This window comes from Nicotiana tomentosiformis, chromosome 3 (assembly GCF_000390325.3).
Source record: "Nicotiana tomentosiformis chromosome 3, ASM39032v3, whole genome shotgun sequence".
In the NCBI taxonomy this organism is placed as follows: domain Eukaryota; kingdom Viridiplantae; phylum Streptophyta; class Magnoliopsida; order Solanales; family Solanaceae; genus Nicotiana; species Nicotiana tomentosiformis.
The window spans coordinates 151,431,881-151,455,201 of record NC_090814.1 but is presented as its reverse complement, the minus strand read 5'-3'; the positions used below and the strand labels follow the sequence as shown (position 1 = coordinate 151,455,201).

The following is a 23,321-nucleotide window of genomic DNA, read 5'->3' as shown; positions in this document are numbered from 1 at the left end:
GTCCAACACTCTTTCTTTTATTCCCACTGGTGCTAACAATTACTACCTTCAGTCTCAAGCAAATTGGAGTGGTGCAAAAGGGAAATAAACAACAAATATATATTCTATTTAGCTTTCATCTGAATATCCAGATTCCTAAGTGATCCTCATAAAAATTTACTTGTAACTAGTATTTACACCTCCAATGAATATAAAACACGTGTCTTTCATATACATATTTATCACTCAACTATGCCAATGCGACCACGATTCTCCCCCCTTGTCCAACAAATTGCTCAATGATCTGATCTTCATGTGTTGTATCAGTGTGTGAAGATTGTGTTTATATATCTATATTTTAAGAAAGGAACATATCATGCAACCTCGGAAAAGGAAAATTGTCGCCCAACATCCCACTCTAATGTCAATTTTTTAATTTTAAAATTCATTAATGTTTTTCTGACTCTCTGTATTTTTGCTCTAAATAAACCGGGCTCCATAAGGCAAAAAAACTAGGACATTTCCTGCAAAATGCAAATACTCGCCCTACAAAAAGGTACTCAACTACAGAAGATCATCCAAAAGAAGTTTTAAGGTTTTCCATCAATAAACAATATTAAGCTTTTTAGTTGCACTATCCTGGTCAATGTCAAGAGAAACCACCATGAAAGGTAACCAATCCATTTTTTGTTTCAAAGTATAACGAAAGAAGAATAGAAAGCACAGATGTTGATGGAGAAACAAAACTAGCAAAACAAGAGGTGCTTGCAGCTCTTCAAATTTTCGCTTCACCTTCTCTTGGTTTATGCGCAGAAACGACCCACCAGAACCTGCAAGGACACCAAATTAGACATCATTCATGACTTCATGGTAATAATGCTTACATAAAAAGCTTAGACACACTCGAGGAAATGTTTGGTGTATAAAAGGTTTCCCGTGAAGGAGGGGTGTGTAGTAGGGATTTGGCTACAAGCGCGGTGGGGGGAATGTAAAACTATGCATTGAACCTACATAAAATTCATCCACAACAAGAACAAGTGGAAAAAGAATAATTGAAACTACTAGGATGGACCTTTTAATCTACATTAACCTGGAGAAGCTTAGAACCAAAACAAAGGAGAAACAAAATACAAGATTCATGTCCGAGATAATAACTATTCTATTTAAACTTGCAGGATATAAGTGAGTCCTCCATAAATGCTTCATAATAGTACTTATTTGAGTGAAATAGAATCTCTGACACTTCAAATTCATAGTTGGCACTTGGCACCAACAGATATTCTGAAAAAGGAAGTGGTAATTTTGGCATCAAAGAAGTAAGTAGTAAGAACCTGGACCAGGTCCACTGCAACCAGACGACCATTAACTCGACCTCCAACAGCAACACCAGATGAACCAGCACAGAGTATAGTCAGTGGTCCTTCTTGCTGAACTTGACCATCTTCAGATATAATATATTTCCCCCCAAGCTTTATTATTGAAAATGAACCCTGCAGGATGACATGTTTAAGATAAGTATCTTAAGAGTTCAAGATCGGTAAATTCCAAATTCCAGTTTACAGAGTAAGAATGGTTAACCAACGATGAAATTTAATAAGCAGAATGAGCAACATAACAGTGCCTTATAATTGATATATATCTTTTTATACTATTTGTTATTTTCCTTCTCAAAAACAGTGCCTTCAACAAAAAATTCCAAGAGGTATGGAAGGGCACTCCTAATTTTAAATAGTTTATTTCAGAAACTTCATAATTACAGTCAAGATCCATATTATTACTAGCCTTCCATTTTTAAGTGATACAGTTTGCACGAATTGTGGAGTCTAATATCTATATTTGACTCAAATAATAGAAGATAATTAAAAAGGTTAGTCTTTAGGAAAGTAGGGAAACATCACATAAGAAATATTAATATAACTAAAAGGTTAGTTTCATAGGGAAACATGACATCATATTTAAATTGAGTTGAAAATTGAAGTTCAAGCATAAAACTCGTGAAAGTCAAGCAAAATCATATCATTTATAAGTATGTCAAAGATTTTGAGGTTCAGGTTGGAGTCTAAGCAAACCATAGACAGTTTTTTTCACGTATTTGTCCCAGAAGAAACAGGTCTGCACATGACAAAGCGAGTTTAAACCTTTAATGGGCCATATAACAATTCAACACTTCCAAATTGAAAGTCTGTTACAAAAATTAGGAAGGAGGACTACTTTTGATAAAGAGGAAGGAGGACTACTATTTCGTAAATAAGCTCCATACTTAACAAACTTTCCAAGAACAGACTTGGTTGTACACCCTTTCTAATATTGAAGTTAATAGATTTCAAAAGAACAGCTTACAGATTACCACAATTATAAGTGAGAAAATGTAAAGTTATATTCGTATCTAATTACCACAACAACTGTTTAGATTATCTGTGCTAAATTAAGATGCCGAATCTTTTATGTAGTTACTAAAACGTTTACGTTATACTCTCAATAAAACAACTTAATGATCTTGGAATAGTGCTATTTAGGTTAGCCAAATTGATTCTTCATAAGGAAACATGACACTCCGACAGGGTAGAGAGAGTATTTACTACTACAAATTTTTTTATCCATATTGAGATTTTTTTTTTTTAATTATCACAATACTTTAGTATATCTAATTTATGAAGCTTAATAGTTAATACTTCCTTAGCTACGTCATCCTAACCAGTTTGCGACATATAAAATTTATTTTATTAGCTTATCCAATGCTAATTATTATGGCAGTAATGTGTTTAAACCCTTTTGACCAATCATGCATACTCGTCGAGTCTAATGAATGCTAATTATAGTATCTATAATGAGAGTGTCATAACATTTTAGTTTAAGTATCTTATGAAACTGAGTCGTTAAGACTTCCTTAGCTACGGGATCCTAACTAGTTTAAAGTATGTTGAGTTTATCTTATATTAGCTTAACGAATGCTAATTATTGCGGTGCCTAATATGTTCAGTATCTTTAGACTAACCATGCACACTCGTCGAGTGCAATGAATGGATTCCCACTTATCTCAGTGAAGAAAAAGAAATTCCCTTTTTGAGATTACCATCAACAACGTTTATTCCAATTTAACTACAAAAGGATCAAAAACCAGAAACGCCAATAAATGTCAAACACACTTCAAATCTTTGTTTAGACTTCCTTCCTGGTCCCACCAGACAAAGAAAAAGACAAGGAACAGAATAGGCACCATCTCAGTCTCCAAACCAACTCGAGAGCATATATGTGCACATGTAACTCGTTGAACGGGAAAGGCTCCATTGACACGCTTCTGTTCATTATTCTTTCTCTGCCTTATATTAAAGAAACACTAATCCATTTTAACTTTAGTGGAGCAAACTCACCACTTTAGATCCATTTCGTGACTTGCCCATAAGTCAAAAGTTCAAACACCATACAGCTCGACTACATTTGAGCTCAGCTAACATAAATAAAAGAAGCCTCGCAGGCTTGAGTTTAGCTTAGCCTTCTTAAGCTGTATTAAATCTAGATTTGCCTTCCAAATCCCAAGGAAATCATTTAAGTTAAATGCATTATTTCAATCACACCTTATTAGGCTCTAGCATTTAGAACACAAAACGTAGCTTCTAAACCTAATGAGATTCCTCTTACCAGTAAGAATTCTTACACACATAACATTAGAAATCTCCTTTGCATATCTAGAGAACACATTATGCGCACTACCTATTAAAGGAGAAAAACAGAGATTCACTATCTGCAATCCATTATAGTTCCTTGTAATGATCTGCCACGATCGTTGCTTTGGAATAAACTCTTGAGATGCAAACAGAAATAATGCAAATAAGATAATCAGGTACCTTATCTGAAGCTGATGAATTTTCTGTATCCATTATCGGGTGCAAAACTGAACCAGTAGCTGACAAGATAATGCCCGTCTGCGTGCGACCATGGGAACTTACAGAATTAGTGGTGCTGTTCCGAAAATAAGACAGAACTTTTTCTCCAACATCCTGAAAGGTAAATGGAGTTCTTTGAGTGCACTTCTATCACCCACTATGTACAGCTTGCCTACTTTTGTAAAAAATCTCATTGCTTAGTCAAAAGAAAATGGAGAACATGAAAGAAGTACATTTCCAATTTATTATCAAACAAATCTGAAGCGGTAATAAACTAATGAACATGACAACCATTGGGAAGATTAACAGAAGGTCCGCAATCTAACTGCAAACTACAAGAAGAGCCTGCTAGTTTTCACTGATTGCTACTACCCATAGAGAAGTTATAAAACAAGACATAATACATCAAACCACGTTAGTCTTTTACTACCATTCAACAGGATGGCTAAATTTAGTATGTCTAACAAATGGAGGGAGGAGAAAAACATCATGATGACCGCCACCGAGCTACGTAGCATTTTACATTGCTATTTTTTTAAAGTCATATTCTTGTCTATATATTTCGTTTACAGCCATCTGGTAGGCCACTGCAATTATCCTTTAGGCCTCTAGGCTTATAAAATAAGGTAGAAAACCCACATCCTTTGTTATTACTATAGAATATATCAGCCACATCGTTGATCCAAAATTTAAAAATTAAAGCTTATGTAACAAGTTTATTACCCTAACCACTTTCACTCTTATTTGTCAGGGAACAAAAGTGCATGTCGGGTTTTCTGCAAGCATATTTAAAACCCTAGAGATATGCTTCACGCAGTTTTTGTTCCATATGACCTGATTTTCTCGATGATATCAAGATATATGTAGCTGACCTCAACTTGTTTAGGATTGAAGCATAGTTGATTGATTCAATATACGCAACTACCTAATATAACCTACACCAACAGTACTACACATAGGTAATGTATCCAATTTTCTTTTTTTCCAGATCATAATGATCCACGTATTAGAGAACATTAAGCTAGTATGCCAAAAGAAGCATTTCCAACTGCATAAAAGATACAGCAATATATAATGGTCAAGCCAGTAATGTAATCTTCAAACACCAATGGGTGCCTTCTGTTTACGAATGAGAACTTAATCAATTCTTCTTTTAATATTATACTATTGAGAGTTGAAAATTACTTACATAAGGTACATGTAGCGACTGGAGGATAAGAAAGTCAGAATTGCAATAGTGAATGTCAAAGACACGGGTGATGTAGGGTCTTGGTAAGACTTATTAATTTCAGGTAGTACAGTAATTGCTGAAAATTTTATATTTATTTACTTCTTCTCTTTTCTTCCTTTTTTTGTAAATTCAGATGCTTAATAAGCAGTGTATCTTCCTTCCAGCGAGCTTCTGACATTATTACTCAGCACCAAGGCAGAAAATGATTTTTCAACAAATAGTGAAATATTACCTCTGGAAGAATTCTTGCCACTAATCTATCAAAACAAAAATATTCCTTCTTCTATTATTTAGCAAGTTCCCTTACGAGGTAAGAAGCTCCGAAGAGAATTAGTCTCCTAATTTTGAGTATGGTTTTGTACTAAATTTCTACAGAAAACGTCGAAAAGTGACACCTCTATCATGGCCAGAGGCAAAATAGTTAGACTTACTAATGGAAAGTCATACAATAGGTAAGCAGTCAAGATATCAGCAGTGAAATTGTGTTTGTGGGAGTAGCCCAAGGGTGTTAGAATGAAGACCACAGGAGACCAGGGTTTGAAGGCAAAGTTATACGGTACCTATATTGGTGGAAGGATGCAAGTACTCAGTGGAAATAGTTGAGGGGCAAGTACATTGGCCCGGATGCCACTGTTATTTTAGAAAAATATTGGTTTCAAGGATTGCAAGTACTTTATAGTTTAACCTGCTTGAAAATGTTGTCGGAAACACGAAGAGCCATAGATACATGCAGCTTAAGCCCAAATTTCTAGGATAGACCACGGACAAAGGATCTTTAGCTAAAAGGTTTGATCAACAGTCTGAGATTCTAGAAAGCTTCCAAAACTTTAACCGTGCTATGAACAATGTTTTGTGTTTTGGTTAGGAAATAGAGGTTTTATAAACAGAATGAGAACTTTCTGGAAGGTTTGGCTCTATGTTTTTAGGTTTTGGCGGTGACAAGAAACCATCAGCAGCAAAGAATGATTTGAGCGAATGAAAATAAAAAGTCACCTTCTTAGAAGATAATGAGCATAAAACTTATGGCCTTAGTCTCCATCCATTGTCCATTTACAGTTATTAAAATTCAGCTCCTTGGTTCAATTTACCATGCTAAAATTCAAAGTCTCCATCCACAAAGCAATGCCATATTGTCATTATGAAGATGATGAAGCAAACTAAATCAAGGAGACATAAGCACACTTGGTGGAATCGGAAACGCATTACATGAAAAGGACAACCAGATAATTATGGATTGCACCAGAACAAAAGCATACTAGATGACAAGGTAAGAAATATACTTTTCTTTCACAAATAGAAAAGGTAAGAAATACACCGATGTTAGAGAAGAAAATAGCACACAGAACAAGAAAGTTTTTCATGTCCAAAAGAATATGAACACTGGAGAAGTACAAAAATGAAACCTCTCCTGAATTGATAATCAAGGAATCCGCAAGTAACCCTTCATGCTTTGGTTCTGCAAGAATAAATGTAATAAGAGTGTTTAGTTTCAGAATTTATATATGGAGTATTACATGAATGTTCTGTTACATGCACAACATAAATATTCAACTGACAGAAGCATTGAATACGACATACGTGTCGAGGAGCATCAATGTAAAATATGCAAACAGTTCTAGAAAAAGCGTATATCTATAGAACCATATGATCTGGGCAGCACAATAGCATTAGTCCCCCACCAAAATTAACAGCATTAGATCGCAAAGCAAATGGGTATTATAAGTTAGAGAGCTTTGAGACACATAACACGCAGTCCTCTTTATTCTTTTTGCACATACACATTCAACCTGACCTCATGAAAAATACTTTGAGCAATAGAAATTTTAAAAGAGCATAGGTTGTGCAACTAATAACAATAGAATTTGTACATTCAACTTGCTTTCCAACTTTTTTTTTCTTTTTTTTTTCACCAGGGGGATGGTGTCCAGATTTTCTTCCTTTTTCCTTTTTGGTTGATAAAGGAGATGGGAGAAAGATATAAAACCCCACTCCTATTCCTTTTGAGTGGGAGAGGGTGAAAAAGAAAGAAAGAAAGAAAGACACCATTTTCCATATTCCTTTTCTTTCCTTAATAGAGGTTCGGCAAAATCTAGAGGTTTTGAAGACACGGGACATATGTGAAACAAAACTGGAAAAAAAATCAACAATTATACAACCAAACAAAAATTGGATAGCCAGTACCATCAGCGCGGGCTTTCATCTTTCTGGGTCGTCGAGGTCTAGCCGAACTGCCAGAAAGTGAAGGTGCCTCGAGGGCAAGCACACATGTCTGATCCATCCCCTTTTCAATAGGATTCTTGCCCTTGTTCTCTCCCATTTTAGTGTTTTTTTTTCACCACTCAAGAGTTGAAACTGTTGTTCTATGTTGAATCTTCTGTTTTGAGATGACACAACCAAGGTGAAAATATTTGCAGGCTTTAGGGGATTTCTAACCAAGCCAGTTACTAAGTTATCAATAAAGCAATCCAGTTACTAGATTACAGACTGAAAAAGTAATAAATGCAGCCTATTTGTTTTCCATCTATTGGTTCTCCTAAGTAAGCACGGAATTGAAATAAGCCCCAGATTGGAAAATCCTTGACTATTTTCTTTTTACAAATATAATCCTACTCATAGGCATTAATAAAGCGCAATCCAAACTTTAGTATTCAATTGATCAGGCTTGATCAATATAGTGGTACCCAAAGCAAGGTAGACTTCCTTCCCCCTCTATCCCCAACCCACTACCGAAACAAAATAAAACAAGAAAGACGCATCTAATCAAAGACTATAGTCATTCATGAGATGGTTTATACCTACATTGTTGACACATTAAGGGCGCCTCAAAAGGCAGGCATTCATCAAGTGCCAACAATTCTAATACACGAGACATTACGCGACAATGAGAATAGAACTTAATTCCCAGATACAGTCAAATTTTGAACAAGCTAAAGCTATGCAGTTAACACGTGCTGAAGCAATGCAAGAGATTACCAAAATCCAAAAGTAGTAATGTAATCAAGTCTACAATTACTTTAACAAGAACACCTATCAAAATATATAATAAATAAATAACCATACTAGTTTAAACATAAGTGGGAACCAGTTAAATACCTTTCCATATTTTCCCTGATTCTAGAAATCCACCTTGATATTCATAAGCATCTCAATAAACTGAACTAGAACCCCAAATTACCTTTTCTGCATTCTGCCAAACAAAGAAAAGGAAAAAAAAAGAGGCCATTAAAAAAACTTTTTAATTTACCTGAAGAACCACTAATTTCTGTCAAATATTAAAATAAAAATACCTGAGGAATTACGGTTTTCCTATTTCGAATGTTCTACACATAATGGGAATAAGTAAAACACTGACGAAAGGCCTCGTTTATCATATGCTTTGTCAATAAAAGGAAGTTCTTGTTTAATCCTCCAATCAAAATAGAATTCAGAGGGCGAGTGAGATTCACTGATTCTGAAGGGAAAAAGTGGCATATTGATTTAATTGACGAAATTGCCCTCCGTTTCAGGAACATTTCAAGGGTATTATAGTAAAACCATAACCCGGGTATAATAACGGAGCCCCGTTACAAACGAGCTCTGTAATCCGTTTCGGTCAATCGAAGAAAGTGAAGGAGGAGAAATGGCGTCGAATGCAGCGGCACCCTTTTGGAGAGCGGCGGGGATGACTTACATAACATACTCGAATCTGTGTGCCAACCTGGTCAGGAACTGCCTTAAGGAACCCTACAAGACCGAAGCCTTGACTCGGGAAAAGGTCCACTACTCCATCTCCAAATGGGTCGATGGCAAGCCTCAGAAACCCAGTAAACAATCCGCTTCCACTTTTTTTTTTTTTTTTTTAATTTGTGCTATGAAGTTAAGATATTTTGCTTAATACTGATTTGATTGCTCACACAGCTTTAGATCTTTTCGTTTCATTTTCGTTTCAAATTCGCTTATTAGGGATGGACGTGTATTTAGTTTAGGGTCTTCTATATGAATTCTGGCAAATTTGTTATTTTGAGGTAGCATAAGTAGCTGTTTGCTTTGAGATTTCATTTTCCCAGAAGGAACATTCGGTTTTCTCATTCACTATTTCAGTTCTAAAATCAGTTTAAGACAGGTTTCTACAGATCAAATCTTATAGTTAGACTGAGCGCACCAATTTATGTAACTAACTTATATAGGAGGGAGGTGGATTTTGACAAGGATTTTGAGTGATGTTAAGTTTGCATTGAGCTCTATTAATCAGTGATCTCAGAGCCAACTGATTTAGTTTTTTTTATTTTTGATTTCTTCCCTCTTGGTCGTTTAGCTTATGCTGGATTTGAGTATTATTCGTCCTAATATATGTCCCTTCTTGCCATTGTTTTCTAATTTAACTATTTGGTATTTGGTTTCTCCTCTTTGTCAACTTATAAATAGCAATCAGAAATATCTTACCAATCCAATTGGGTTTTTTCTAAATGGTGTTAAATACTTCATTTTCTTATCCAACCAAGCCAACCACAAATTATTCTAATTAATTTGGTACTGCTCAAGTGGGGGGGGGGGGGGGGGGGTTTATATGTCCTCAAGACATGATCCTTTCTTGCCACTGACGTCTAATTTAGTTATTGTGTTTTTGGTTTCTTAGTCTTAGCTCTTTGTTGTTTAGCACTTTAGCTTATTATGGATTTGACTATTATATGTCCTCAAGACATGATCCCTTCCTTCCGTTGTGTACGTAGCAGCGCAAATTAATTCCAGTGCAATTACACATCTTACCACCATCTGCTCTAGTTATAGCTGATCTTTCAACTAGAACAATAATATCATTCTGTCTCCAACATCTTATCGATCATCAGAACATATATCATGTTAGTCAAGGTCTTAGATTTCCAGGAATGTGCTGGATTTGGTTTCTCTTATAGGCATTAAAATTTTCTGTATTTAACTCTTTTTTGCTGATAGAGGATTAACCAAGTGTTCAAACATAACCTTGTCTGTCCTTATCCACCCCAGTTCTTGCCTTGGCTCATTATGAAAAATATATAGTGTGTTTAGTTTTCCATGTTAATATGTTACCTTGAAAAACTATTACTTAATAGTTATTTTCCAGTCTTTGGTTGAGTATAAAGACAGGGGACATATGATAAGGGGGGCCGTAGAGATGGTGCGTTGGTGATATTTTGGGGTATTGAAAGTTCGATAATAATGTTTATCATGTTTACATCTTGAGTGAAACAGAACTGGATAGAGGAGGAAGTGGAGGATCAGAATGGTGAGACTCTATTAATAGATATTAACGTGCGACTGTAATCTACAGATATGTTACAGACATGCATGTATCCGCTCTTTATATTTTGCTTCTACATGCTGAGTCAATAAATGGTTGAATTTATGAAAATTTAGGAATTCAGCATGTTGTGTGACTTTCTTCAGAAAAATTAAAAAGAGTAGTCTTATTAGCATGGCTGTTCACATGTTGATGTGGTGCCTTGGATACATAAAATAAGCAAGCCACCACTTAAAGATTGGTACAATAAGGCAGAAGACGAAAGTCGTGCACTTGTGTCTTATGTTTAATTTGCTACTTAATTAGTGTATTTACATGCAGGATTAAGTTCATACTTCTACATGATTGTTGTGTGTTCCTTTTGGTGTTTCAAATATTTTTTATTTTGGTGGGTCGAGGGGTGTGGAGGATGGGGTTGACTAGTCCGTGCATTCGTTATTTGCTTTACTTGCCTTATTTTGGTTTTAGAAATACTAGTAGTTTGCTCACTGACAAAAGTTTTTGTCTTAACTTCGTCACAGCCATCCGCTCAGACACCCCGGAAGATTGAAAATAAGGTTGAATCTCAAGCATTTTTTCTTCTTTTGAGTGAAATTTGTACTGCCTTGGCACTATACAGAGTGCTTATCTGCTGGAGGTTGAATTTGGGACATTTTAACTTTCAATAATATGGCCAATAGACTTTGATCTTTTCTGTTGGATGGAAATGAGATAATCTTTCTCGTGTTTATGTTGAATCTTCTACAACAACAACACACCCAGTATAATGCCACTTTATGTTGAATCTTCTATTTTTTTTTAAATTCAAGTGAATTGATGATCACTAATTTGCAATTACGCCTAGCGGTGAATTTAATACGAGGATGCTCTAGCCTGTGTTTGAGTAGGCGAGAAGTTAACAAAATTTTGCTCGTAGCTAAAGCGACTGTCTGAAACTGGTCGTTTTTCGTTGCCCTGTCTAAAGAAATGTGAAATTCTTATTGGTGTCATTGTTGAATTTCTTTCTTTATAAGGAGAGCCAAGTCCTTGGGGCCATAGCTCTCTGAATGTAGTACACCGAGTCACATAAAATGTGTTGAAATTCTATTAGTTTTGATACTAGAAGCAGCAATAATTAAACGTTGCAGATTAATTATAAGAAGAATGTCAACGATGTCATCTCAACAGGAAGACAACTAATATTGACGTGTTTTAATCAGATACCAAGCCATATCATTGTCTTTCTTTTAAGCTAATTAATTGGTCCTCATCCGTTATTGCCCCATTTTAAGCTGACCATTCCAACAGTAGCTTATTTTTTTGGGCAATCTTGTCTTTTAACCATTCTTTTCTTTTCCTTCTCTCTTATTTTCTGAGAGGGTGTTGGACTTGAGAGTGTCTTGGAAGATGAAGAGTAAAACTTAACTAAGCAACTGGTAAGTGGTTGAGTTGGTGAATGCTGTTGAACAAAGAGAATGAGTACATGTAAAACAAAAACAAAACAGATAAACCATTGGTATTCTTTCGGTTTATGCCACATGTACATCTCTAGACTCCAAGTATCTTCATACGCAGGTTTAAAATGAAATACAATTTAAATTGCCTACCATAAAACAGATTATTCCACGCACAAAAGGTCCTCTTTTTCTTCTTTTCTATGTGTTTTCTTATAACGGGATTGTGAACTGTGCGAAAGACTGTGAAGCAGCCTAAATTGTTTTTGGCCCCAAGTTTAAGGTGATGATCAACTGCTTGATCATTTTAAACAACTAGCTTTTATGTAAAATTTTGTAGAGCTTTCCCTTTCCTTTTAGTATTCTCTTTACACCAATGTTAAACTCAATACAATCAACTGTTTACAAATTAAATACACGTTTCATTTCATTTGTGAATTTTCGCTGTTGGTGTTTGGAAGTTTGAAGAACTCTTTTTTCTTGCTGACAATTAATTTTGCCTATATTGTCGAACAATATGTTTTGGCTTGAATTTTTAACTTGATGTCATCATATTATTCGTTAAACCGTAAATTTCTTGTTACATATAAGTAGTGATTAATATTTCTTATCTGAAATTTGAGAAAAATGTTACCAAATAGGCATAGATATAAGCTTACTCTAATTGAATGTTTTGATACTTAGTGATTGTTACTATTAACACTGTCATTCTACATTTATACGATAATATTGACTGGCCACAACATTTAAGATAGTAATTTGACTTTATGTATTTGTTATTATATTTCAATATTTTCAAAAGACAAAGGGTGTGTTTGGTACGAAGGAAAATGTTTTCCAATTTTTTCATGTTTGGTTGGCTTAAATGTTTTAAAAAATATTTTTCTCATGAACTCATTTTCCTCCAATAGGCCAAAATTTGACGAGCTAAAAATACAACACAAAATTATGCTCGCTAGTCGAATATAGTATAGAAAATATTGTATCCACAGGGATTAGATTTAAACAGTGTTTTCGTAGCTTCTAGTTTAATTGTTATCCAAGATGATCGCCAATTTAGATTTGTGTGATTAAAACTAAAATTAACTAAAAGTCTAAACTATTGACTAATGACAATCACAATAAAAGTAAGCAAAGACGATATTAATTGGAGAAAATAGGGGTTGATTGGATAGGTGTAAGATATGGAAAATATTTTTTAAAATTTTTTTTCAACATTCTCCATCCTATTCCCTATCCCCACCAAGCCCAAACCACCCCTACCCCAATCACCCAACCATCCCAACCCCTACCCCCACCCACACCAACCTCGTTCACCACCCACCCTAAATAGAAATATTATTAAGAGTATTTTATTTTCATGTTGCAAATAGAGTACTTTTTTTTAATTTCAACAAAATGAGTATATTCTTTTCATGACGTAGAAAAAAATACTTTCTTTCATTTCAATAAAATGAGTACTTTTTTTCATGACGTCGAAAAAGTATTTTCTTTTATTTTAACAAAAAAGAGTACTTTCTTTTCATGATGTAGAAAAAATATTTTCTTTCCTTTCAACAACCTAAGTATTTTCTTTTCCTGATGTAAAAAAATATTTTCTTTCATTTTAACAAAAAGAGTACTTTCTTTTAATCATGTAGAAAAAATAATTTCTTTCATTTCAACAAAATGAATACTTTCTTTTCATGATGTAGAAAAGTATTTTCTTTTATTTCATCTAATTGAGTATTTTCTTTTCATAATATACAAAAACTATTTTCTTTCATTCAACATAATGAGTAATTTCTTTTTATGTTATAGAAAAAATACTTTCTTTTTTAACAAAAAAAAATATTTTCTTTTTAGTTATCGAGCTCAAATTTCAACGTTGTTCGTGTGTGAAAAAGTAAAATAGCACATTAGTTCCTTTGGGTTTGTGTGAATTTTGAAAAGAATAATTAAATTCTTGAAAAAAATAGAATCCGGGAAGGGGGGGAGTACAGGAAACGCGAGGATTTTGGGGAAGGTGGGTTGAAGAGAGTAACATAAAAAATTATTTTCCTAAAAATATTTTATACTCTCTAACCAAACACTAAAAAATTTTTTGTGAAAAAAAACTTTCACTCACAGACTAAACAAGGAAAAATAAGTGATAAAATCACTCATTTTTCGTGAAGATATTTTTCAAAACAATTCCTCCGTACCAAACACACAAAGTCAGAACTTGCTTTAGAACAAGACGCTCAAAGAAAAACTAAAGACATGTAGATTTGCTTGTCTGACGAGGCTTGGGTGTCATGTGCCCTTTACGCTCTCAAGACCCAAATACAAGACTTACCTCACTGTTTTATGTGCAAACGTGTGTGATTTGCCTTGTAAACCTTGAAACCCCGTTAGTTGACATTTCACATACAAAACTCAAAAGCCCTCATAGTTATTCACAAATGTGGGATTAAAGACTTGCAACTCAAAACCAGAGTCCTAATATAGTATATTCTCCGTCGATGGACACAACGACGAGTACTTATGGAACCTTTCATTTGAAAACAAATAATCGGTGTTAAAATCTCAACGCATGTTAGGGTAAAGGTAGTGTTCCATTATATACTAAAGTACAATATTATGAATTATTTCTAAATTATTAACTTGTTGGAAGCATATCACGTTGGGATTGTATTATATGATTGATAATAGTAGCTTTGAGAAGAAAGTTCAAGAATTGTAGTCGTAGATAGAAACATGATATTCTCCTTTATAAGGTTTGTATTTCTAGGACATTGTAGCTCATTTGAATCTCATGTTACTTTATACTTTTTTGTATTATTCATACTTATGTTGGCAAGTTTGAAAATTTTTGTTAGAAAATTTAATATTTTTTATTTTTAAAGTTATGTGATATGCTTGGTGATAGATATAATGTTCAAGTGCCGTAAATATTAAATAATGATTACTCCAAAAGTTAATTTGACATAAAAATATCATATTCCAAATCATGCTAATCTAAAATTTCACGTATATGGTGATAATGTCAAATATTTTAGAACAATTTAAAATGGAATAGGGAGTGAGTTATATAAAAGCTAAAAGGTATGGACCGCGTAAGGAAAGTTGAACAAACAGCACACGGAGGCAACCGGGCAGTAAACGTTAGCTAAGAAAGAGAAAATTCGGTGGCGTGGGTAGGCTGGCGATTAGCGAACCAAAACCCAACGCTATCAAACAAACTCAGCCCTCTTTTTCTCTTTCTACATTCCGCCAACCAACTAATCTCCTGTTGTTTCGTCAATCATAATCCATGGCAGCAATAGCAAGTCGATTAGATCTATAGCCTTTTGATTTTCCTATATTCAACCCTAACCATTCGCCCATTCAATTTTCTTTGATTCACTAGTCATGGCTTCCGTGAAATCCTCTCGGTCAAGAGCACACGCGGTCACTCCGTCTAAAGGAATCAACAAAGAAAGCGGCACCAAGCTCGAAGAAAATCTCAACGTCTTCAAATCCGATAATTTCGATGCTGATGCCTTTGTTCAGTCCAAATGTCATTCTCTCAACGAGAAGGTCCAATTCCTCAATTCCCCTCTTCTTTTCTTTGTTAATAATTGACTGTTAAATTTTCTTAAGTAAACTTATTCACCTGTGATTCATCTAAAATGTTGAGTTTCATTATTTTATTCGATCGGAAGGAGGGGGGGGTTAGAATTAAGCATTTACCTTAGGCCATAGGATTAAATTAATAAATATCTCATATTTTATTATGTTGCACGCTCTTTAGCTACACCACTTAGATACATTTGTATATGATGTAAAATGATGCAGTTATGTAGCTCAAGCTTGAAAATTTCTCAAATTAATTTACTCTTCATACGTATACTTCTTTTTATTTAACTTAACTACATCTTGATGTTCTATGCAAAATCTTGATTTGGATATCAGCTCGTTTTAATTCGGAGAGTTCATCTCAATATTCTTAGTTATTTACATTAATGCTAATGATGATTGCCAATTTCCGCCTGTCTACTAAATTACTGTAATTGTTTACTAGACTTGTTGCACGAAATGTGGTCATATGGAAATTTTTGTTAACAGTTGAGGATTTCTCCTTTCCTTGAAGCTCCATAATTTGATGAAAAATGAGGCTTTTTCTGAGTCTATAAGTTGTTTGAAGAGTTAAAGAGAGACAGAGACTATCGAAGCATTTTCGATTTTCATATATCTCTTTTCTTGTGTTAGACATCATTGCATTTTGAGAGGAGGGGAGGAACTGTTTCAACATACAGCTTTACATGGGTAAAATGTAATCCCCCCCGTGCATAATTGGGTGGAGAATGATGCTGAATGAGGAGGTATCGGATGACTGACCCATTATCCTGTCATTGGAGGCAAAAAAGTATGCAAGGATGAGTCATCTCAAAACTAGAGTAGTTGACAGCTGAAAATGCAAAATAGCGCCAAAGTTTGTTGCGGCTTTAAGGGCAAAGCATAATTAAAGAATTGGCTTTAACGAAAAAGCGCTAATGAAGAAAAACTATGTAATGCAACAAAAATAATTACAAACACAAACAACAATTATTTGGATTAAAGACTGAAGTAACTATAATAAAGCAAAATATATGAACTAAGAATCATACCAATCAAGTTAAAAGCCATTTTGAACTTCCAATTTTGATGAAAGGAAATAGTTTTATGTTTTCCAAAGCAAGTTTTTGTACTAAATTTCAATTTCTTATTCCTACTCCCCCAAAAAAAAATAATTTTTTTTTAACAATTAATGTATCAATTTACCAACTATATTATCTAATACTGCCATCTTAAACACATAGCCCATGTCTGATGCAGCACACCCCTTAACACCTTAGCTCCTGTGCTAAAGTTCTACTTAAGCGAGGCGTAGCGCTCAACCTTGCTTTACCTGAGCTTTAGGGCTTAAGTGCGCCTCAAACGAGTTTTTAACAACACTGCTCATAACCCCTTTTATCCCTATATAATGGACTATTTAATTGTTTAATACCAGAGGAGGTTGTATTAATAGCCAGGGGATGAGAGTCTTACAGAACTAGAATTTAGGAAGACTGATTCATTCTTTAAAAAAAAAGAATTTAAAAAGAATGATAACCCGTAAATTTTAATTACCGAATTATAGACCCTTTTATTTAACCAAATGTTTATGTGCTTAAACAAACTAAGAATATTGTTATATGTTTTTTTAACAAAACTAATTTTGTTCACAGAACCGCAGCACCAAGAGGGTACTGATAGTATGAAAAATATAGCTAGCTTGTCTCCTCTATGTATGAAGGAGTATATGAAGTCTAAGACTATATTAGCATCTTAATAGTATTGTACATTTTATAGTAACCACAACACTCTCTTAGTGCTGGTTTTATGATATCTATAATACTAACAAAAGAAAGTATTATACGTTCTATATTGCTTTGAGGTTTTAGTTTTTAAAATTAACAAATCAACGAAAATAAAAAAATATAAATTAGAATTAAAAGAATTATCCGAAGATGTCTTACCCGATGACTTATCCTGGGCGAGGATGACTCATCCAAAGCTATTCGATTATAGATTACCAGTCCGTGAGCCAAAACATTCTCTATTATTCATCAAAAGGCAGACACAAGCAGTTATACTAAGGGGTCGTTCGATAATGCATTAGAGAAAATAATGCATGCATTAGCTTACTAATCCCTTGTTTGGTACACTTTTTCAACCTATGTATTACTAATGCAAGTATTAGTTATACAACCTATTTGGTATTATCCTATGTATAACTAATACACAGCAAACCATGGTATTAGCAATACCAAGGCTATTAATGCATGCATTAGCATGGTTAAAGACAAAATTGTCCTTAAATTCCCTTAAAGCTAAAGAATATGGAGGGCACTTTTGTAAACAAGTAAACAACTAAAAATTATGCTATGTATTTTAATTTTTAATACACCACACTAAACAGTGGATAAGAAATAATCTCTGCATAACTAATGCTTGCATTACTAACCCATGCATTACTAATCCTTGCATTACTAGTACACCTTATTCAGCACTATTCTAATACACCCTACCAAACGACTCCTAAAGGTTATTATTGCCTCTATTTTACAAAGTAGCTTGTTACTATTGCTATCAGTTTACAAAAGAGGCACAGAAAATGCTCAAATTCTACTTCTTTCTCGGCCTGTTTCCCCTTGCTTCTACGTATAATCTATTCTGTTTAGAGGAGGCAATGCCACATGTTACTATACTCCTTGCTACTACATAATTTTCATTAGCACCTTTTCATGAGTGTCACTTTCTCTTGAAAGACGCTCTGAATTTTCATCATGCCACAAGACATGAATAGCTGTTGAGTCAGCTTCATATTTTAAAGTAGTAACGATGTTGCAGCTAGTTATTGTACTCCTTTCTGGTATCATAATTCTCTTTGGCACCTCTTAATGAGTACCACACTTGTTTTGGTATATGCCCTGAAGTTTGTTCCTTCCACAAAGACTTATAAATCGTCTGAGTCAACTTCATAGTTCATAATACAGTTTGAAACTTTTCATCTTTTGTTTTGATCAACCATAACGTCTCCTGCGAGTTGGGACTACAGGTAGTTGCAATGTTGACAAGTCGAACATGGCCATAAAACTGGAAATGGGTGAATGATAAGGATGATAACTACTTCCAGCAGCTACTTTCCGTCCACCAGATTTTGATTGTTCTTTTTTTTTTTTCCTTTTTTTCTTTTTTTATAACCGTGGTGTCCAAGCCAGCTTGCGTGCTTTGATTGTTCTGTTGCTTTCGTGGTCATGGTATGGAGGAAGGAATGCTTTTGAGTGTTAATAGGGAAAAACACTAATTCTCAGAATCTTTTAGATTTGGGAGAGGATTCAGCTCATTTGACTAAATTCATCTATGATATGAAAATGGTTTTAACAGCAAAGTCATATTTGGGTGTCCATAATTTTATCCTTGGTGTTTAAATTCTTTTGTGCAATGACTGTGGTGAGGTGTTGATAGAAATGTCCATGTATTTGCAGGAAATAAGGCAGTTGTGCTCGTATCTATTGGATCTGAAAAGGGCTTCTGCTGAGGAAATGCGCAAAAGTGTGTATGCCAACTATACAGCTTTCATTCGGTGAGTCCTTGATGTAGCTGCTATAGGACCCTCCTCCCAAACTGAAATACCTATGAATCAAGAGAAGTCTCCCATTGGGCATGAAATTCTGACCTACTACTGACTTTTCAACTGTTTCATATTCTTTATCTGTAGTCTGAGGCAACCTTGACTTCTGTGTTTCATCAATGCTTACCTGCTTTGTACTTCTTTGTCTATATTACTTGCAGCACATCAAAAGAGATATCAGATTTGGAGGGTGAGCTTTCATCCATGAAAAACTTGCTATCTACTCAGGCAACTTTAATTCATGGTTTAGCTGAGGGGGTTCATATTGATTCTTTGTCTGATGATGCTCCTGAGTCTACCTCCAACGGCTCTTCTAATGATGAAGTTAAGGAGCCTACGGACCTAGAGAAGTGGCTAACGGAGTTTCCTGATCTCCTAGATGTTCTGTTAGCTGAAAGGAGAGTAGATGAAGCATTGTCGAGTCTTGATGAAGGAGAACGCATTGCATCTGAAGCAAAAGAGAAGAAGACGTTAGGTCATGCTGTGCTTTTGTCACTACAAACTGCCATTGCTGAACGTAGGCAAAAGCTAGCTGATCAGCTCGCTGAAATTGCTTGCCAACCTTCTACTCGTGGTGCAGAGCTTCGTGCTGCTATTTCAGCTCTTAAAAAGCTTGGGGATGGGCCCCGTGCTCATAGTTTACTCCTTAATGCTCATTACCAGAAATACCAATTCAACATGAAAAATCTCCGTCCATCTAGCACCTCTTATGGAGGAGCTTATACTGCCGCCCTTTCACAGCTGGTATTCTCTGCCATTGCTCAAGCAGCGACTGATTCATTGGCTATTTTTGGTAAAGAGCCAGCTTATACATCCGAGCTAGTGATGTGGGCTACTAAGCAGACAGAGGCATTTGCACTTTTGGTCAAAAGGCATGCATTAACTTCATCTGCAGCTGCTGGTGGCTTACGAGCTGCTGCAGAATGTGTTCAAATAGCTTTAGGACACTGTTCTTTATTGGAAGCTCGTGGGCTTGCACTTTGCCCTGTGCTTCTGAAGCTTTTTAGACCTAGTGTTGAGCAAGCGCTAGATGCCAACTTGAAACGAATTGAAGAAAGCACTGCTGCTTTGGCAGCTGCTGATGATTGGGAACTCACGTATCCACCATCCGTTACACGTACATCCGGTAGGCCAGCCGGTGCTGTTCTTGGCTCTACAGGGGCATATCAGCATAAACTTTCAAGTAGTGCTCATCGTTTCAATTTGATGGTTCAGGTAATGCTATTAACAGAACTGATGACCTGATAAAGCTAAATATAATAATATTTCCTCGTGAACACCTGCTATTTGGTCATAGACACAGCAGCTTGCCTTAGGTGCTTTCCCTGCTAGCAGAATTTGCCCTTTAATCCTCCACAGTGATCGGAAGACAATCTTTATCTTCTACTCTATTTATGTGGTAATTTGCAGTTTTTGAGCGCACTTGCATCGGTAGAAGCAGGAAATTTGATTTCCTTGATATGATCATGAAATGACATCACTGCAACATGAAACTGTGATCAACATCTTTTTAGTTGTGAGATCTGAAAATATTTTATACAGACTGACCTTTATGGAGCATCAGAAGAGCATGTTTCTCGTCTTATCATCCCTAGAATATAGATCCAAATTACTTAAACCTTGTTTATGCCAATCTGTAATGTTGATGCCCTGCATTCCCTTTCTCAACTTTGTTACTGGTTCTTGGCTGTAGATATTCAACATAGATTATTTGCAAGATCTTACTCTTTCTCTTATATCAAAGTGTTACTTTTATAGTATTATCTTGATTTGTTACAGTAGATTTAGTGTCAATCTAGTATCAAATTTGTTTCTATTCATAGTATGGCTAGAACTCAATGTGCTTAGGAAATCATTTTGTGTATGATGTTGTTGCCAATGGTCCTGATGTCTTTTACTTTATTCATTTTGCTACTCCTGCTGCTTATCTAGGATTTCTTTGAGGATGTGGGACCATTGCTAAGTATGCAGTTGGGAGGGAAAGCTTTGGAAGGTCTATTTCAGGTGTTTAATGCTTACGTGAACACACTTATAAGAGCATTACCTGGCTCCATAGAGGACGAGACCAGCTTTGAAGGTTCAGGAAATAAAATTGTTCGCATGGCCGAGACTGAAGCTCAGCAAATTGCTTTGCTTGCAAACGCATCTTTATTGGCAGACGAACTATTGCCACGTGCAGCTATGAAGCTTGCTCCCTTGAATCAGGCTAATTACAAGGATGATCTTCAAAGAAGAGCTTCAGATAGGCAAAGCCGTCACCCGGAGCAAAGGGAATGGAAGAAGCGTCTTGTGAATTCAGTTGACCGGTTAAAGGATAGCTTTTGTCAGCAGCATGCTCTGGATCTTATTTTCACAGAGGAAGGGGACAGCCATCTCTCTGCCGAAATGTATATAAACATGGAGGGGAACGCTGACGAGATAGAATGGTTCCCTTCTCTAATATTCCAGGTGCAGTTTCCTCTTCCGGAGTTTTCTTATGTAATTACATGCCACTTTGAATAATTAGGGTTGTTCAACTACAAGAGCTGCTGAAAAACTGATGTCTTTATTGTGTGTTAGTTACTGCAGCTTGGAGTTTGCACCTGCTTCTTACCAAACATGAGCATTTATTAATCATTAACACTAAGAAAACAATTTTAAGAGCTTTGATCTTCAATTTTTTGGATACTTCATTATCAACACTAAGCAACCAGAAAATGAGATCTCAGCTCTTACACTCTTTGCTTAGTTTTTTTTTTTTAATTTAAAAGGAAAAAACACTAAGCAAACAGTGTAACAACTGAGATCTCTTTTTCTGGTTACTTATCGTTAACAATATAGTAATCTAAGTTGTAATCGACTAATCGTGATAAGAGCACTCCCTTTTCCTAGTGCCTATTCGTCTTTTTGTCTATTAGATTCCAACTTAAATATCCACATCTCGAGGTTTTAGTGGGAGTTCCTGTTTATACATGAGCAACTGTTTATGGTTGATAATCTGTGGTTATTTGTGATTCTGCCAGGAACTTTATGTCAAACTAAACAGAATGGCTGCCATAGCTGCTGATATGTTTGTAGGAAGGGAAAGATTTGCAATATTGTTGTTGATGAGGCTTACAGAAACTGTCATCTTGTGGCTTTCACAAGATCAGAGCTTTTGGGATGATATAGAGGAAGGACCAAGGCCATTGGGTCATCTTGGTCTTCAGCAGGTTTGTAATTACTGGTATCCACTTATCTTGTTTTGCTCCCCACTGCCAATATGTTTTGTAACACTTCATGTTTACCATTGAACTTTTTGTAGTTCTATTTGGATATGAAATTTGTCACATGCTTTGCTTCGCAAGGACGCTACTTATCTAGAAATTTGCTTCGGGTTGTCAATGACATAATCTCTAAAGCAATGTCAGCTTTTGCTTCAACTGGGATGGATCCATATAGGTATAAATTCCCCTCACTTTACGGAATTTCATCCTTTTGCCATTTATCTGATTCTGAGTATATTTTGGGATGCATTAAGGATCACTTCATTTGGTACATAAGAAGAAATAATCCCTATGCTCTGTAGATTAATACTATGCTTAATTTACGGTGTAAAACTCTGCATTTTTTGGGCAGCCGCTTCAACTTATGTCATGACTTACAGGGCAAAATCCTATATAGTTTGTATATCAAAATTATATATTTATGCTTTAACTTAACCGTGGATATTGCTGGCAGTGTTCTCCCTGACGATGATTGGTTCACTGAAATTGCTCAAGATGCGATGGAGAGGCTGAGTGGAAAGCCCAAAGTTGCTAATGGGGAAAGGGATCTGAACAGTCCAACTGCCTCTGTCTCAGCTCAATCTATGTCTTCTGTCAGATCTCACGGGAGTTATTGATGTATAATTAATTCTACTGCTGTAAAATATGTGATGAATGATTGATCTTGGTTTGGTTAGCAAGTGTATTGATAGAAAGCTTCTCGTCTTCCTTTTTATCTTTTTAAGGTTCCTTTTTATTTTTTCCTTGGCAAATTTGTAGATTGTGCTGGATGGTAGTGAGTTTAGGAAATTCTTTGTAGTGTTCATCAGGCAAGCATTTGGAATTTGTATATGCTGATTTTATTATTTGATCATGAATCCAAAGGCTCTTTGTCTCTTTTATATGTCGTTTACAGTCCTAAAAATAATTGGTAATATGATGCCAATGGACCGGGCGATCGAAACCCCTGTGAACAGCTCCCAAAATTGTCGATCTGTAAAGTTCTCTTCGGTTTTCTGAGATTCATTTCCTATCCAGCTTAAGTCTTGATGCAAATATCACAGGGAGAAACTGTCCAGTTATAATGAAGTTTGGTCAATTATGCTAATGCTTGCGTATCATGTTGTCCTCATGATTATAACAGCGGTGACATG

General features: G+C 35.4%; 2 protein-coding genes and 1 long non-coding RNA gene across 3 annotated transcripts; 2 read left to right on the top strand and 1 right to left on the bottom strand.

The window, feature by feature from the left end:
* Positions 1-553: 553 nt before the first annotated feature.
* LOC104113733 (uncharacterized) lies at positions 554-8,527 on the bottom strand. Its single transcript, XR_690261.4, has 6 exons — positions 8,382-8,527; positions 8,188-8,281; positions 6,498-6,550; positions 3,825-3,977; positions 1,311-1,469; positions 554-809 (listed from the first exon to the last, which is right to left on the bottom strand). It is a non-coding gene; the product is annotated as an uncharacterized lncRNA (long non-coding RNA).
* A 126-nt stretch (positions 8,528-8,653) lies between these two features.
* Positions 8,654-11,135, top strand: LOC104113732 (ATP synthase subunit epsilon, mitochondrial). The gene is made up of 2 exons (XM_009623995.4): positions 8,654-8,897; positions 10,873-11,135. The coding sequence occupies exons 1-2, from the start codon at positions 8,714-8,716 to the stop codon at positions 10,899-10,901; spliced, it is 213 nt and encodes a 70-aa protein (XP_009622290.1). The 5' UTR covers positions 8,654-8,713; the 3' UTR covers positions 10,902-11,135.
* A 3,805-nt stretch (positions 11,136-14,940) lies between these two features.
* Positions 14,941-23,069, top strand: LOC104113731 (exocyst complex component EXO84B). Its single transcript, XM_009623994.4, has 7 exons — positions 14,941-15,324; positions 18,798-18,895; positions 19,105-20,158; positions 20,876-21,391; positions 21,946-22,134; positions 22,227-22,363; positions 22,643-23,069. The coding sequence occupies exons 1-7, from the start codon at positions 15,157-15,159 to the stop codon at positions 22,803-22,805; spliced, it is 2,325 nt and encodes a 774-aa protein (XP_009622289.1). The 5' UTR covers positions 14,941-15,156; the 3' UTR covers positions 22,806-23,069.
* The last annotated feature ends 252 nt before the right edge of the window (positions 23,070-23,321 follow it).